At 41.6% G+C, this 16,736-nt stretch overlaps 1 protein-coding gene across 6 annotated transcripts in view; it reads right to left on the bottom strand.

The window, feature by feature from the left end:
* The window catches only part of LOC132384710 (R3H domain-containing protein 2), a 302,458-nt gene that overhangs the window by 102,180 nt on the left and 183,542 nt on the right, over window positions 1-16,736 (bottom strand). For all 6 annotated transcript variants that reach the window (XM_059956099.1, XM_059956098.1, XM_059956097.1 and 3 more), the window contains 4 exons: window positions 10,003-10,098; window positions 5,760-5,791; window positions 3,647-3,873; window positions 1,863-2,017 (listed from right to left, as the gene is read on the bottom strand). In XM_059956099.1, the coding sequence (XP_059812082.1) occupies window positions 1,863-2,017; window positions 3,647-3,873; window positions 5,760-5,791; window positions 10,003-10,098 (510 nt within the window). The remainder of the gene's footprint in view (window positions 1-1,862; window positions 2,018-3,646; window positions 3,874-5,759; window positions 5,792-10,002; window positions 10,099-16,736) is intronic.

The raw sequence follows: 16,736 nt of genomic DNA on the forward strand, positions 1-16,736 counted from the left end.
ATGGGATTCTCTTTCTAAAATTCTATTGGTTTTCCAAGTCAAGAAGGCCAAGTGTCCAAAGTCCAGGTTAGTTAATGACAAAAGAGAATAGCTTTGGTGGTCAATTTATGGAAAGAAATTGGGACATTTATGTTTTAACTGGGTCACTTTTGCAAGTCTTATAGCCCCAAAACTGTTAATATAGCTGAGTACCTGGAAGGCCTTAATGAAACCATTTTGAATACAACTTGAATAATTCATTGACCTCTGTCAGAAAGGAGGAAGTTTAGTGCAATGCTTGGCACTAGCAGGCAGCAAGCAGAGACCTTTATGGAAACTTCTCATAGCCACAATTAGATGTGACTGGATGCAACAAGCTCAACGTCTACTCCTTTTGTTTTCTTGTCTTTAAGCCATACTCCAAACCATCTTTGATGTTTATATAGGATTTAGGGGGGGATAGTATTTGTGGAGACATTTTCAGAGAACAAGGAATTGTTATAAAGCATTTTGTATATCAAAAGTACTTGCCAATATTCAGAAATTTAACTTATTTCGATTTTGTCAATAAACTGTATAGATTAGAGTTGGCAGATATACAAAACCGCAACAGTAAAATTTGGGGTGTGGAAAAAACCTAAGCTGTGTTCAATGTCTTTGTGTCTCATCTCCGCCTCTGTTCTTTAGCTTACTCTACGTCTGGACAGTATGACGGAGGCGGACCTCCACCCTGGATTTTTCAGTCTTCATAATCAAATACTGAGAAATTTGATATGTAGATCTTACATGAAGCTGGATAAGCAATCCATTTACTGCCACAGAAACACACAAACATCATTGATCCATTTAGTAACTGCATGTCAACAAGTACTTTAATTGCTAGTTTACAGGTAAGTGTGCAAAACAAATGGCAACTAAGTCCCCTCTTTCACAATAATGACTAATCTAATCTACTAGACAATAAAGCATCAAACAAAAGGGACCCTTCTATTGCTTTCTGGTGTGGCACTGAACAGTAAACACCAAGCATTTCTCACCATTGTTAAAAGTGCTGGAGAAGTACAGGCTTGGAGTTATCAGGCAAGGACTGGATCACCCTTGACCGTCTTCCCCAGTCCTGACGTCCCATAAATAAGTCATACATGCACCAAAGATCAAATGGAGACAAGTCCTGATGCATGGTCTTGAACCAAAGCGTCGCCGATCCCATTCCCTCCACAGATACTGCTTGATCTGCTGAGTTCCTCCAGTAATTTGTTTTTGCACCAAAGGTCTTAATTGACTTATGAAACTGTGTAATAGCAAAAGGCACCACCTTCAGGATGGAGAACACCAAAAACAAATCCGATTAAATACCAATTTATCCATTCAGACTTCCTGTGAAAGACTAACATAATTTAGGAACTTCTGCTGATGTCTTGCTATACTAGAAATGGCATTTAACTTAAAAATTTCCACAACATATTTTTGTTCATAAATAGAACAAGGGTGCGTGTGAAAATTGATGATCAGCTGCATTATTGTCTTGAGCACATCCGTGACAAAATACGAAAATCTGCCACCATCACTAATAAAGAGGCAAGCTGACTGAGGCTCCCCAATATCAGGAGAATAAATAAACCAACAATAAGCATACAATTTGGGATCCATGTTCATGCACAAGTGAAATTCTAAAGACATTTGGATTAAATTTTCCTGTATTACATACTGAGACAATAAAATGATTATATTATGAAGTGTTCATTCCTATCTCTTCATAAATTGGCAATCTAAAATATTTTTTGAATTGAACACAGTTAAGTTTTGCCCGCAATTTATGAAATATCCCAGGCAAATAATCTCGAACACTAAGGCAAGGGAAGGGATACTGGATGGTGACTCACCTGTGACATCATATGATTGGTCATTGGCTGTTGCTGAGGAGTGGGTGGCAGTTGCTGCTGTTGTACAGAATTAGATAGGACAGTCCTTCCAGGCTGCTGTGCAGAGGCTTGCACAAAACCCGATGAACTTAATTCAGGAGTTCCAAGTGGTAAACCTAGAACAGGAGTTCCAATTCTTACAAGATGGATAGAATGATCTTACAAAGCTTTAAATGGCTGCTGTACTAACTTACAAACAGCTCCCAATCAAAATCTACTCACTTTTCTTATTCCATTCCTCTTGCTCATATATGCCAAGTTCATAGCACTTCAAAATAATAAGGCCAAAATTTGAAGTGTGTGACAAAAGGAAAAATAGCTAATATATTGTTACAAAAAAAAACTCAAGTATGATTTTCTAGAAATGTATTAACTGGCAAAAGATTGAAAATTGTGTCTTCCTTTACAACGGAAGCAGTCTTAGAAGGAGTCCTAACATATTTCAATTTTGTTCATTTTATAAACATGTAAAAAATATAAAACACTCAGAGAGCCAATTGTGGACTTCAGGAAGGGTAAGACAAGGGAACACAAACTAATCCTCATAGAGCAATCAGAAGTGAAAAGGGAGCAATTTCAAGTTCCTGGGTGTCAATATCTGAGGATCGAACCTGGTCCCAACATAGCAATGCAGCTATGAAGAAGGCAAGACAGCTATATTTCATTAGGAGTTCGAGGAGATTTGGTTTATCACCTTTAACACTTGAAAACTTCTACAGATGTACCATGGAGAGCATTCCAACTGGCTGCATCACAGTCTGGTACGGGGGGACCGAAGTAAACTGCAGAGTGTTGTAAACAGTTAGCTGCATCAGGGGTACTAGCCGCCATAGTATTCAAGACATCCTCAAGGAGTGATGCCTCAGAAAGCCGGCATCATCATTAAGGAACCCCACCACCCAGAACTTGCCCTTTTCTCACCGTTACAATCAGGTAGGAGGTACAGAAGCCCGAAGGCACACACTCAAGTGATTTGGGGAACAGCTTCTTCCCCTCTGCCATTTGATTTTGAAATGGACATTGAAATCATGAACATTACCTCACTACTTTTTTTCAAATTTCTGTCTTTGCACTACTTATTTTAACTATTTAATATACAGCACACATATCTCCAATAATTCAGTATTTTCTATATTTATTATGTACTGCTGCCACAAAGTTAACAAATTTCACGACATATGCCGGTGGTATTAAACCTGATTCTGATTAAGATAAATAAACACAATGTTTTTGCCTCAGTTCAAAATCCAAACATTTCTATCATTTTTTGTAGTTTCAACTGATCACACTAGAAATTCCTTACAGAAATCATTAAAAGGATAACAACTGCTCCAAGAAAGTACTTACAATCAAAGGACCCCTCAAAACAAAGGTTATAGAATAAAGAAATAACAAAATCATAAAAGTAGAAGCATAAAACAAGGGCCTCTCAAGGAGGAACAACTCATGAGTGACAGCACAAAATGGTGGGGGGTGAGGGAGGAAGAAATAAGATGGTTACCCACCCCAGCATCTGCAGATTTCCTCGTGCCAGCTATTCAAATACAGTTTGTTAGCATTCAATATAAAAAGTGCAATGAATGAGACCTGAGAAGCACGGCAGTCTGTCATAAATGGCATGAGGGTCTTCAAAATGACTGGACAAAAAAATACATATTTTGAACTTCTGCAAAAGGCTTGAAACCAACTTATTTACCCAGAGATTGCATGGAAATAAAATTCAAGCACCTCAGCAAAATGCATACCTGTTTTGGAGACCCTGTTTACACTTTTGTTGCTGCCAAGGCTGTCCCCTCGAGTCAGTATGGAGATTCCACTAAAGCTACTTGCTTTGGTTACTGGTGGCTTCAAACTGCGGTTTGAGCTGTCAGAGTCTGTGCTACTCCACGGCCGAGGCTCAGAGGATTTCAGCTCATTCTCAGTACTGCTTTGACGGCTGCTAGAAGCTCTGCTTAGGCACTCTCGGTTCCCTCTGTAAAAATGGATATATTAATCAGTGGCACACTGGCATGCCCTGTTCAAAGTAACTCACAACTGTGAAGTGTCCTATTCTATTGCCCTGTTCCATAATGTCTCAGTTACCTTGATACATCTAGGTTACTAGGGAAAATAGACACTTAAAACAAAGCATGATCTTATTAAATAGCAGAGCAGGCAAGAGGGGCCAAATGGTCTACACTTGCTTCTTTTTCTTATGTTTCTAACAATTTCCTATCTTTAAAAAATAGATTTATTGACAATAACATTCTTGCCACTTTAAATATTAACTTGGATGACAGAAATCCCACACAAACTTTGCCATAATGTGGCTGCTATACTATTCCACTACATTTGATGTTCAGCTACTTCACTATTGCTTTGAAAGAAACCAAAAAAAAAACACACACCAACAATCAAACACAGGTATCTAGTCCAGGGATTATATACTAAATTTGCAAATCCATGAGGTACATGAATCCAATCTGTATAAAGCAAGTACCCCATTTTCATGTGTGATGTCTAACTTTAAACCATCTTGTCAAAATAAAATAAACAAGCATTCAAGGTCAGGCAACAAAATTCAGGTAGTATAAATTATGAACACACGCACACACACTTTAACCTTAAGGCACAGCCTCAAATTGTTGACATGGATTACAGGCAAACATTTCTCCACAATGTTGATCAGGCACAATCAGACCACAGTATAAAAGCTAGCAAAGAATATTTTTAAAGTTATACTGTTCATGTATTAAATCCATCAATTCCATTACATGGAAACACTCTCAGTAGTTGGCGACAGTGGTGCAGATAGTAAAGCCACTACCTTGCTTAGCTAGAGACCTGGGTTCGACCCTACTTTCTGTATGGAGTTTGCATGTTCTCCGTGTGACCTAATGGGTCTCCCCTGGGTATTTTAGTTTCTCCCCTGCATCCCGCCAAAGATGGGCAGCATGGTAGGTTAATTAGCCATTGTAAATTGCCCATAGTGCCAGTGAGTGATAAAATCTCTGGGGTGGTGTGATGAGAATGTCAGAAGAACAATAAATAGGATTCATATAGGATCGGTGTAAGTAGGTGGTTGATGCAGACAGTGGGCTGTGGGACCTATTCCTATGCTTGCTTAGGACTCTAGTCTTGGACGGATACCCAAAGTAATTGGAGTAAAATGTTTTCCCACTTATCAATGATCTCCACACAATCCTGAGTTCCTCTGAAGGTCCATATTTGTCATTTTATGGGTGGGAGAGAACCATACAGTTGGAAAAAAAATTGGAAAATGTGGAATATTTCCTCATCAAAAGTGGCTGCACCGTAACATGCAAATTCATTTGTCATTGTGGATAATACTGAAATCATGTTTAGCTAACCTTCTAAGATGTAAAATGATCACTCAGCTTCCTTTATAGCTAACCAGCTCTCAAAATTAAACATTTTAATGCAATTATTACTACTTTTTATTTAGTGCAGATTAAGATTTAAATCATGAGCAACTGGAAATTGATTGTCAAATTTAAAACTAACTTTGATTGATCAAATGAGTTTTGGAAGTTAAAACCTGTGCACTCAGACATAGACCAGCAAAATAGAAAAAACTTCTCAATGACGGAAGAGTACATAGAACCATGAAAAACATACTGCAAAGCCATCCAACAACAAACACCCATGCATTGGCATAAGCACTGCTGCTTAGGAAGCTAAAGCTCCAATAAATAGTTGAATACCTAAAAAGCTGCCTCCTTTTTTGCAAAATAGAAGAACTGCCTTCTTTGGAGAGTCTGTTGATTGTATTACAAAAATAAACATATTTCTGAAGGTTTGCAACATTCTTTAGATTAGAATAACTACATATACAGGTGCCATGCACGTGATACTGACCTGCTCTCCATTAAGTAGCCATTGTATGAAGACTGAAAGAGAAGAGAGAACTTTATAAATCTTATGACTGTGGGTCAAATATATTTTTAAATAGTATAATCTTGCTATTCCAGCACCTGAAAATCATCATATATCGCACATTCTTCAAACATTCTGCAGCATTGCAGATAGGTTTATTTCCTTTTTTGACAAACGGAACACTATTGATCTTATTTTAAATAAACAATCTAGGCTTTTACCTCAATATTATAATATTAATAAATATCTGTTGTGGCACTCATTGAAAATCTTAGCTGAGACACTGCTTTGCTACTTTTTAATAGAGGTGAAACAGCATTACCTGTCATTCTAAAATTGCTCATAAAGATCTTCAAATTTTCAGAGTAGCATGATTAGGCTCCCCTTATAAATCCAATAAATAACTAGCCTCATAAATGCGACATGGAGATAGGCACATTCATACATTTAAAAACAGCAAATTCAACTACAGCAAAGTCATACAGCTTATGGGAGAGGTGCTCAGTGGGACTCTGGCAGGTTGGTGGAGAACATGAGATGAGTCCTTTATGACAGAGGTTGCCAGGAATGACTTTGTAAGGACACGTGCATAAGAATATGAATGCTGCACTTTGGAATTCTTGCAATATGGGTAAATTCGTGTGCCTGATTCCCCTGCTTCTGTAGGGTTAAAGTAGATGAAACTTTTTCTTCTTTAGAATGGAGCGTAGGCAACTTCTGTCAAGTGAGCAGCAAACTGAAATGTAACAGTGGTTAGTGGCAACAGCCTGCAACCTACAGTTCCATGGATAACATGGTGGAGCCTCATCTGTGAGCCTACATGAGGTTGCTAGTGGCCAAAGATCTGATTGAGAACTGCCTTAGTATGGGCAGCTTCCCCAGAGTTGTTTAGATAAAGAAGATTGGGCACCACAGTAGCATAGTAGTTAGCACAACGCTACTGCAACTCAGGGCATTCTGGAGTTTGGACTTCAATTCCAGCGCCATTCTGTAAGGAATCTCTGTATGTCCTCCCCAGGGAATGCATGGGTTTCCCCCCGGGTACTCCAGTCTCCTCCCATTGTCCAAAGACGTAGTGGGAAGTAAATGGGTCATTGTAATTTGTCCCGTGATTAGGTTAGGGTTCATCAGGGCTGTAAGGTTGCTGGAGGGGCGTGACTTGGAGGCCCCATTCTGCACTGTATCGCTAAATGAGTAAGCTATCCATATAAATTCTAGATGGATATAGTCATCTTCCCTGCCTCCTTCCATGTGCTCCTTATAGCTAATGCTATGTCCAAGATGATGCTTGTCCAAATCCATAACAACCACTGGAGAAATGCTAGGTGTAGACAAATAAATACAGTGGTGGCACAGCAGAGAGAGCCATTGCCTCACAGTGCCAAGGACAAGGTTTAATCCTAGCCTCTGGTACTGTATGTGGAGCTTACATGTTCTCTCTATTACCAGATGGATTTCATCTGGGTGTTCTGGCCCCTTCCACATTTCAAAGACATGTGGGTTGGTGGGTTAATTGGCCCTGTAAATTGATCCCTAAAGTGTAGCAATTTCTGTGAATTTCTCTACGATCCTCTGGAAGCAACCTTTGGCTGCAGAATACTAATTGTCGATGAAAACTTGGTCTCATGTGATTGGTCTGTGGAGTGAGCAGTAAGAATGCAGTGTGTTGTGGAATGACCTGACAAAGATGGAAGTTTGATCGCTGCCTCATTCAGTAGCCCAGTTTCAGAGGAAGCAGCATAACTAAAAACTAGTTGTTCCCAGAGTGCACACCAGTTGTTGGTTTTTAGACCAGTGAAGTTCAACTTCACACTGGAGACCATTTTGGGCACTATACTTTGTTGGCATTATTTTGGGAGGCAGGGAGGGATGGATAGGATTACAATTGAAAGATATTTCTTTTACTAACAAAAATCCCACTGGGTTATATTAGGGGTTACACCTCCTGCCAGACACAACAAATTGGTGCCATTTTGCTGTAAGATTAAGCCTATTTTCAACTGAACAGTGCTGTTTGATTTGGCATTGTGTGTAGCTAGACCCTTATGCTGTTATGTGGTGAGAAGGGGGGAGTTCCCCTGCAGTCTTCATCAACACAACCAAAACACACTAACTTGCTATTTATCTGATTGCAGTTTTCAGTATCTTGCTGGGTGGAAAATAGCTTTCATTTCTGTCCATATTACATTCACAGCACTTGCAAATAACATACTGCAAAATCATTAAACTACAGAAGATAGATATGATATTACTCCATATAATAAAACCTATCTTCATGACTACATGTTTAACAAAATAACTGCTGGATAAATTTTTGGCCATTCTATTAATCCCTTTCTACACATTCAAATCAATAGCACCTGGAACTCTTGCCTGACCAAAGAAAAATACCTAATCTAAATCATTATTATAAATGGCTATAAATAGCTATAAATTATTTAAAATACAGTACATTTTCGTGGCCTGCTAATTAATTGACCTACAGTGGCCAGGAGATCATGATTGGTGGGCATGGAGCTGCACCAGCCAAAAGACTGAAGATTCCCCATGGTTTTCAGGGAAAGGTATTGGAAGACAGGATGTGGGCTAAACTGCAATCTGGGCATTCAGCAACTGAGATTGGGTGGGGGAAGAGAACATGGGATTGTGGGAGAAAAAAGGGAGAGGGCCCAAGATGGATGGGAGCAAGTAAAGGCAAAAAGGGCGGAGGGGGAAGGGACCACCAAGGTCAATCTTCACTCAGTAGGTTTCATTTACCGTCTGCCCACACCACCACCCTAGGGCAGGTCACAGTGCCCTTCCATCACCCTGACACAGCCCATGCTGCAGGACTGCCACTCAGTGACAGTGTATGGGGGTTTTGCTCAGAACTGGAGAGAAAGGGAAGAGTACAGTAGGCAGAAAGAAAAAGGTGTTCAGAGAAGAGAGCAGAAGGCCAGAGAAAAGGGAAGGTAATGGATGAAGGGAAGCAAGGAGTGGTGAGGTCTGGGGGGGCAAACAGTTGTGTGTTAGTGAGGGGAAGTGGAACTAAGTTGAAGGGAGGAGGACTGAAGGAAGATGAGAGAAGTTTACAGGACACTGAAAGAACAGAGGGGAGGGGAGGGAGGGGCGGAGTGAGTGAGCGAGCAAAAGGGGGGGGGGAGGAAGAAAAGGAAGAGAAGGGGCAGAAAGGAGAGGGGTAAAGGGAGGGGCATACATATACGCTGATAGACTCCGATACAGATGCCCACATATTTTTTACACCCGTACGCCAGAACCTGGCCTCAGTCGCTTTGGACTTCCTCAGCATGGATGAAGACATTGCTGTGTCAAAGTCTGTGAGGCAGCTGGTGTACAACAGCCACCCCACAAAAACAAAAACAACAAACAAGCAAACTCTACTCCTCAACATGAAATTCAGGATCCCAAAACTGACAGACCTGAATGACATAGCTCATTCACAATCACAGCTCAGATACTTGGAAATCCCCATTACTGAGATGCAAAGGGCAAGTAACGGCCAGTTCAAAGAACAAGGTGGTGGCTACACCTTGTTCTGGAATCGTGAACCCAAAGAGGAACATCATCTCTATGGTGAAGGATCTGAGGCCAACAGTGAGCTATTCTAGCATGTAGGATCACGTGGGATTAGTGAACATCTTGGAGATAACCCCCCCAGTACACTTTAACATGCAACTAACATGTTACAGTCATCAGCACATGCATCCTGACCTTGGAAGCTATGGGTGAGAGTGAGTGTGTCTGCTACTATAATGTTGGGGGGGGAAACCCTGATCTGCATTGTTCTGGGTGGCTTTAGTGCCAGTTAGAAAAAAAGAACACAATCCTTTGGAAAAACATGATTGACGTGGGAGAGTACGGAAAGCTGATGAGAGTGAAAGAGTCCTCCTGCCAAGATATTTGGAGCATACTCCTGTCAGAAACAACACTGTTTTGTCAGGGTTACAAGCACAAACATGATGGCAACATCACTGATCCTGGTACTGGGACCCATTAGGTTATGTCATTCTGTTGGCAGAAATGTGCTGCTGCAGGAAAATCAATGCTGAATGTCTCAAAGAACACACAAAGGCAAATGAAAATCAGAAATCTGTAAATTGGAAACTGAAAAAGCCAGAACTATTCATTATGTCAGGTTCTGAATTTTCACTATTTATTATTCTATATAAAATATCCAGCTTTGCAAAAAACAAGTAAAATTATTCAAGGAATTATTATGACTTACTTCTCGAGCAAATATTCGATCTCTGACCCGCTGATATTCCTCCTCTCTCTCCTCTATTGATTTACTCCTCCGGTCATCGCGCAAAGGGACTCTCATCTGCAATAGTACCAAACTATGAAGCGTAGGAAATTTCTGCAAATGAATTTTTTAAGTTGATTGATATAAAAAAGCTGTTTTCCCTAACATGCAACTGCTGGAGTACAGCAAGGTGAACAACTGCCAATTACAATTGTCATGAGAAACTGTTAAGCAGAATCTGTCCTCAGGCTAGGGACAATGAATCCATGCAAGGCAAAATGTTCCAAATAGGTAGGTGCAAATTATAATAATAAAGTAATGACTTTGACTGTCATTTCAATGTAGCAAGGATATTCTGAAGTAACATTTCCCCTGTTCCATGTATAACAAAGCAATAAATGCATTTAATGAATGATTTGATGATTGCTTACAAAATTACTTGTTTCAATGTAATTCACAACACCAAAACCACCCTGTAAAAGGCAACAATGACATCTGCTGGGATTGTACCCTCAGTGAATTACCCCTAGGCCTTCATTGACTTCTCCCCAAAAATAGCCCAGCATGCCATGTAGATCAGGCGGTAATGAGGGAAGTGCTGGCCTTGTCAGAGGTATTTACAATTTGTTATTGAATTAATAAGTAAAAATGTCGATGTACATGAGATCATTCCCTTCAACCAGCATTCTTAGAGTCAACGAGAACACAGCACAGAAACAGGCCCTTTGGCCCATCTAGTCCATGCTGAATGACCTATTTCCATCAATCTGCACCAGGACCATAGCCCTCCATATCCCTATCCATATTTCTCTTAAATGTCGAAATCAACCTCGATGAACCACTTATGCTGGCAGCTCATTCCACGCTCGCATAACCCTCTCAGTGAAGAAGTTTCTCCTCATGTTCCCCTTAAACTTCTCACCTTCCACCCTTAACCCATGATCTCTGGTTGTAGTCCCACCCAAACTCAATAAGAAAAGCCTGCTTGCATTTACCTTATCTATACCCCTCGTAATTTTGCATACCTCTGAAATCTCTCTCAGGTCCTCCAGACCCAGCAACATCTTTGTAAATTTTCTCTGTACTCTTTCAACCTTGCTTACATCGTTCCTGTAGGCAGGTGACCAAAACTGCAGATAGTACTCCAAATTAGGCTTCACGAACATCTTATACAATTGCAATATAATTTTCCATCTCCTGTACTCAATACGTTGAGTTATGAAGGCCAATGTGCAAAAGCTTTTTTTAACGACCCTATCTCTCTGTGACACCACTTTCAATGAATTGTGGACCTGTATTCTCAAATCCTTTGGTTTTACCACACTCCTCAGTGCCCCACCATTCACTGTGCAAGACCTACCTTAGTTGGTCCCACCAAAGTGCAAAACTTTGCATTTGTCTGCATTAAATCCCATCTGCCATCTTTCAGCCCATTTTTCCAGCTGATGCAGATCCCTCTGCAAGCTACTATAGCCTTCCTCACTGTCCACTACACCCTCAATCTTGGCATCATCTGCAAATTTGTTGATTCAGTTAACCATATTATCATCCAGACCATTGATATAGATGACAAACAACAAACTCAGCCCCGATCCCTGCCATATGCCTCCAGCCACAGGCCTCCAGTCAGAGAGGCAACCTTCTACTATCTCTCTGGCTTCTGCCACAAGACCAATATCTAATCCAATTTACTACCTCATCCTGAATGTCAAGCTTCTTGACCAGTCTCCTATGTGGGACCTTGTCAAATATCTTACTAAAGTCCATGCCTTGCTTTCATCCACTTTCCTGGTTAACATCCTCAGAGTACTCTAAATGATTGGTTAGACATGACCTACCACGCAATGTCACACTGACTATCCTTAACCAGTCCGTGTCTGATTTGCCTCAGGGTAGCAAGCGCCTACTCCTCTGTAATCTGTACAGGGTCCATGAAGTTGATGCCACTTTGCCTCACTTCTATAGACTCTGTGTCCATCTTCTAAGTAAATACAGATGCAAATAATTAATTTAAGATCTTCCTCATCTGTTTTGGCTCCACACATGGCTTTCCATTCTGGTCTTCCAGAGGACCTATTTTGTCCCTTGCAATCCTTTTGCTCTTAACATACCTGTAGAATCCCTTAGGATTCTCCTTCATGTTGTCTGCTGGAGCAACTTAATGCCTTCTTTCAGCCTTCCAGATTTCTTTCTTAAGTGTACTCTTGCATTTCTTGTACTGCAAAAGTAACTCATTTGTTCCTATTAGCCTATACCTACACTTCCTTTTCCTCTTAACCAGGGCCTCGATATCTCTTGAAAACCAAGGATCCCGATATTTGTTATCTTTACTTTTTATTCTGAAAGGCACATACAAGCACTCAAAATTTCATTTTTGAAGGCCTCCCACTTTCCAAGTACATCTTTGACAGGAAACAGCTTGTCCCAATCCACACTTGCCAGATCATTTCTGATACCATCAAAATTGGTCTTTCTCCAATTTAGAAACTCAAACTGCAGACTAGATCTATCTTTTTGCATACTTACTTTGAAACTAATGGCATGGTGATCATTGGATGCGAAGTGTTCCCCTAAAGCTTCTGTCAACTGCCCTGTCTCATTCTCTAACAGCAGATCCAGTATTGCACGTTATCTCATTGGGACTTCTATGTATTAATGAAAGGACACTTTCCTGAACACATTTGACAAACTCTATCCCATCTAGTCCTTTTACAATATGGGATTCCCAATGAATACATGCAAAGTTAAAATCACCTACTATCACAACCTTCAGTTTCTTGCAACAGTCTACGACCTCTTTACAAAATTGTTCCTCTCAGTCCCTAGGATTGTTAGGTGGTCTGTAATATGGTCATACCTTTCTTATTTCTCAGTTCCAAATGTAACACCTCACTACTCAAGTTCTCCAGTCTGTACTGATAAGACCACAAGACATAGGAGCAGAATTAGGCTGCACTGGATTCAGCCCATCGAGTCTGCTCCACCATTCCATCATGTCTGATCCCGCACCCCACTCAACCCCACACACTTGCCTTCTTGCCATACCGTTTGATACCGTGACCAATCAGGAATCTATCAACTTCCACCTTAAATATACCCACGGACTTGGCCTCTACCACAGTCTGTGGCAGAGCATTCCACATATTCACCACTCTCTGGCTAAAAAAATAAATCACTCCTTATCTCTGTTCTAAATGGCTGCCCCTCAGTTTTGAGACTGTGCCCTCTAGTTCTGAATATCCCCACCACAGGAAACATTCTCTCCACATCCACCCTATCTAGTCTGTTACGAAGTATAAACAACTCTGATGGGCAGAAGGGTACAAAATCGCCAATGCCCCCCCCCCCTTTGGAGAATCGCAAATCGCTACTATTTCGATGCTGTTATCAAGGAAGTAAGAGAGACAAAAGGGACTCTGCCAGGGCAGTTGTTATTGATAACAGCTCATGAAAGTTAATGAGAGAGAGGCACAGCTAAGGTGGAATGTCTCCAGCTAACAAAAGGAGAGCGGAACCATTGATTACTGCTAATGTCTCTTGAAGAAGGATTGTGTACTTGGTACTGTTCTATTCATTGAAACCCCTCAGGGGGCAACCAGAGTGGGCTAGTTTGATGGGTTACATAATCTCAACCTGATTGACACCTGAGACCCCGTGAGTGGGGATAAAAGTGAGGTCTGGGGAACACCCCTCAGACGCACCAGGAGAAACGCTAGTGAGCATCAGAACCCCACGAGACAGGGTGGGAGACTGGAGACCGAACAAAGGGTCGGTAAATTTTAACTCACAGTGTTTTGTAGCGAGACCGGTGGGGGCTTGTGTGTGTGTCCACCCTTGCCTGGGTGACGAGTCCACCACGGAAGAACGGTCTAGCTAAAGGACGGAGGGGTCATATGTGAATGGCCACAACAACGACGCATCGACGGATCAAAATCGTAAAGGAAGGTTGGCAAGATAATAGCTATTACTGTTCGCACATTCTCTCTCTGTGTCTCTCTCTCTCTCTCTCCAACAATTGAAACACCGTGACCAACAACTATCGCAGCCTGCATGAACTGAACTGAACTTTATATTTCCATCTGACAATTCATTATCCCCTAGACAACAATAGGGCTTGTTTCATTAGTGATTATTATTATACCCACACTTTTAGGTTTAGTATTGCTAACATATACTCTCTGTATATTCGCATTGATATTATTTTGTATATTTTTGCTAATAAATATTGTTGAAAATAGTATCACCAGACTCCAACGGACACTTCTATCTTTGCTGGTAAGACACCCAGTTACAGGGTTTGTAACAAATTGGGGCCTCGTCTCAGGATTTGATACCAAATTGAAGGGCCAGTGAATCGGGCTTTAAGTCCAGACTTTGATCTGGTTGCGTGGGTTACCAGATGGGAAACCAGCAAAGATGGACGTAGTCGAATTTATACAAAACCCAACTTTGAAGGCGCTAGAGGATGCCACAAAGACGGACTTGGTAAAAAATATTGCGAAAGGATTAAATCTCGCAGAGGTGAAGTCGTCAATGAAAAAGTGGGAGATGCGGAGGGCCATAACTCAGTATTATATTGAGAAGGATGTTTTCGGCTGAGGTATTGGAACATATCCCTGAAAAGGTACCAGCTATTGGGACGGCTCAGGTAGAGTTGGAAAAATTGAGGCTGGACGCTGAACAGAAGAAAAGGGAGTATGAGCTCCAGCTAAAGGAGTTAGGGGCTAAGAGGGAGCATGAATTTAGGTTAAAACAGCTGGAAGCAGAGGAAAGGGAGAAGGAAAGAGCAGAAAAGGAGAAGGAACATGAACGTAGGTTACAACAGCTGGAAGCAGAGGAAAGGGAGAAGGAAAGAGCTGAAAAGGAAAAGGAGAAACGGAGGCAGCATGAGCTGGACATGGAGAAGTTAAAGCAACAGGGAAGAGTTCCAGGGGCAGACCGAGAGGAGAGGTTTAATGTTAGTAAGGAGTTTAGGTTAGTACCTCCATTTGAGGAGACAGATGTTGATAGTTATTTCTTGCATTTTGAAAAGGTGGCAGTGAATCAGAAGTGGCCCAGAGATCAGTGGGTGGCGTTGTAACAAAGTGTGTTAAAAGGGAAGGCACAACGGGCATATGCGGCGTTGTCTGTGGAGGAGTATGAGAATTACAAGGAAGTAAAACAGGCTATCCTTCGGGCCTACGAGTTGGTACCTGAGCCATATAGACAGAAGTTCAGAGATTTAAAGAAAGTGTGGAATCAGATGTATGCAGAGTTTGCCTATGAGAAGGGTGTACTCTTGGATCGTTGGTGTGCGGCAGAAAGGGTGGAGGAGGATTTCCATCCTTTCAGAGAGTTAATTCTGATTGAGGAATTTAAAGGTTGTGTTTTGGATGATATCCGGATGTATTTGAATGAGAAGCCGAATAAGTCTATATCAGAATTTGCCAGGTTCGCAGATGAACATGCCCTAACCCACAAGACAAAGTTTTCCTCGAATAAGAGTTACCAGAAAGACCGTAGGAACGGTAGAGAAAGCCCGCCGGCTGAGGTAGAAATTAAGCTGGGAGCTAGTGGTAAAAGTAAGGAGGAAGAAAGGCAGGCTGGCAGGAGGGTTCCTGGCTTGACCTGTTTTAATTGTGGAAAGGTTGGTCATATTGCATCTAAGTGCTTTGCTCCGAGGAAGGAGACAGGAAAAGGGAAAGCAGCAGTCCCTACAGGGTGTATTGTGTCGATCAGCAAATCGACGAGAAAGCCCCAGGTAGATAAAATACGAGAGGGGCGTGAGAAATTTATTTCAGAAGGGACCGTGTCTGTGAAAGCGGGAGAAACCCCAGTTCCAGTGCGGATCTGGAGAGATACTGGAGCTGAGCAGTCATTGATTCTCAGTAAGGTACTAGATTTTGGTCCTGAGATGGGAGAGGTAGTTTTGAGAGGCATAGGAAAAGGGACAGAAGCTGTACCTTTGCATGGGATCATTATAAATTGTGACCTGGTATCTGGACCAGTTGAAATAGGGGTACAGTCAGAATTACCGAGAGACGGCGTGGACGTCCTTCTTGGTAATGATTTAGCAGGGGATGAGGTGTGTTCAGCCGTGAAGCTGACAAGCAAGCCTGTAAGTGTTGAGGATTCCAAGACCTATCCCACATGCGTGACCACTCGCAGCATGTCGAGAAAGGCAGCTGAGAAAGAGACCAGTTTAAATCAGTCCAGTGTCGATTTGGCTGAGACGTTTTTACCAACCCGGTACCAAGAGGGGTTAGGGGATGGTAAGACGGAGAATAGGGAGGTGAAAGAGAGTAAAGGAGAGGAGGTAGAGCTACCCTTAGCCAGGAGGAAATGTATAGAGGCACGGAGTAAAGATGAGAAACAATTAAGGCAGTTAGAAGGTCCAGGGTTGGACATGGATGATCTGTCTGGCTTGATGGAACTGTTTGAAGAAGTTGAAAAATTGAAATGTGTTCCCGATAATGATATAAGGGCAGTCCTAGATGAAAAGGATGCCGTTACCTTGAAGGAGTCTGCTGGGTTAACAGATGAAATTGTTTTAACCCGCAGGGTTGAGTTTACTCTGGATGGGAGGTGCCCAGAGAGTAACTAGGAGGATCAGGGGAACTTAGAATTTGAAAAAGGGATGGGTATTGAAAGCCTGGAAGAGGCAGATGTCCCGTTTGAGTGTGTTCAAGATGTGGATGCACATGGTACCGAACCTAGTAATGAAATTCAGGAAACGT

The sequence above is a fragment of the Hypanus sabinus genome, chromosome X1, assembly GCF_030144855.1.
Source record: "Hypanus sabinus isolate sHypSab1 chromosome X1, sHypSab1.hap1, whole genome shotgun sequence".
Lineage (NCBI taxonomy): Eukaryota > Metazoa > Chordata > Chondrichthyes > Myliobatiformes > Dasyatidae > Hypanus > Hypanus sabinus.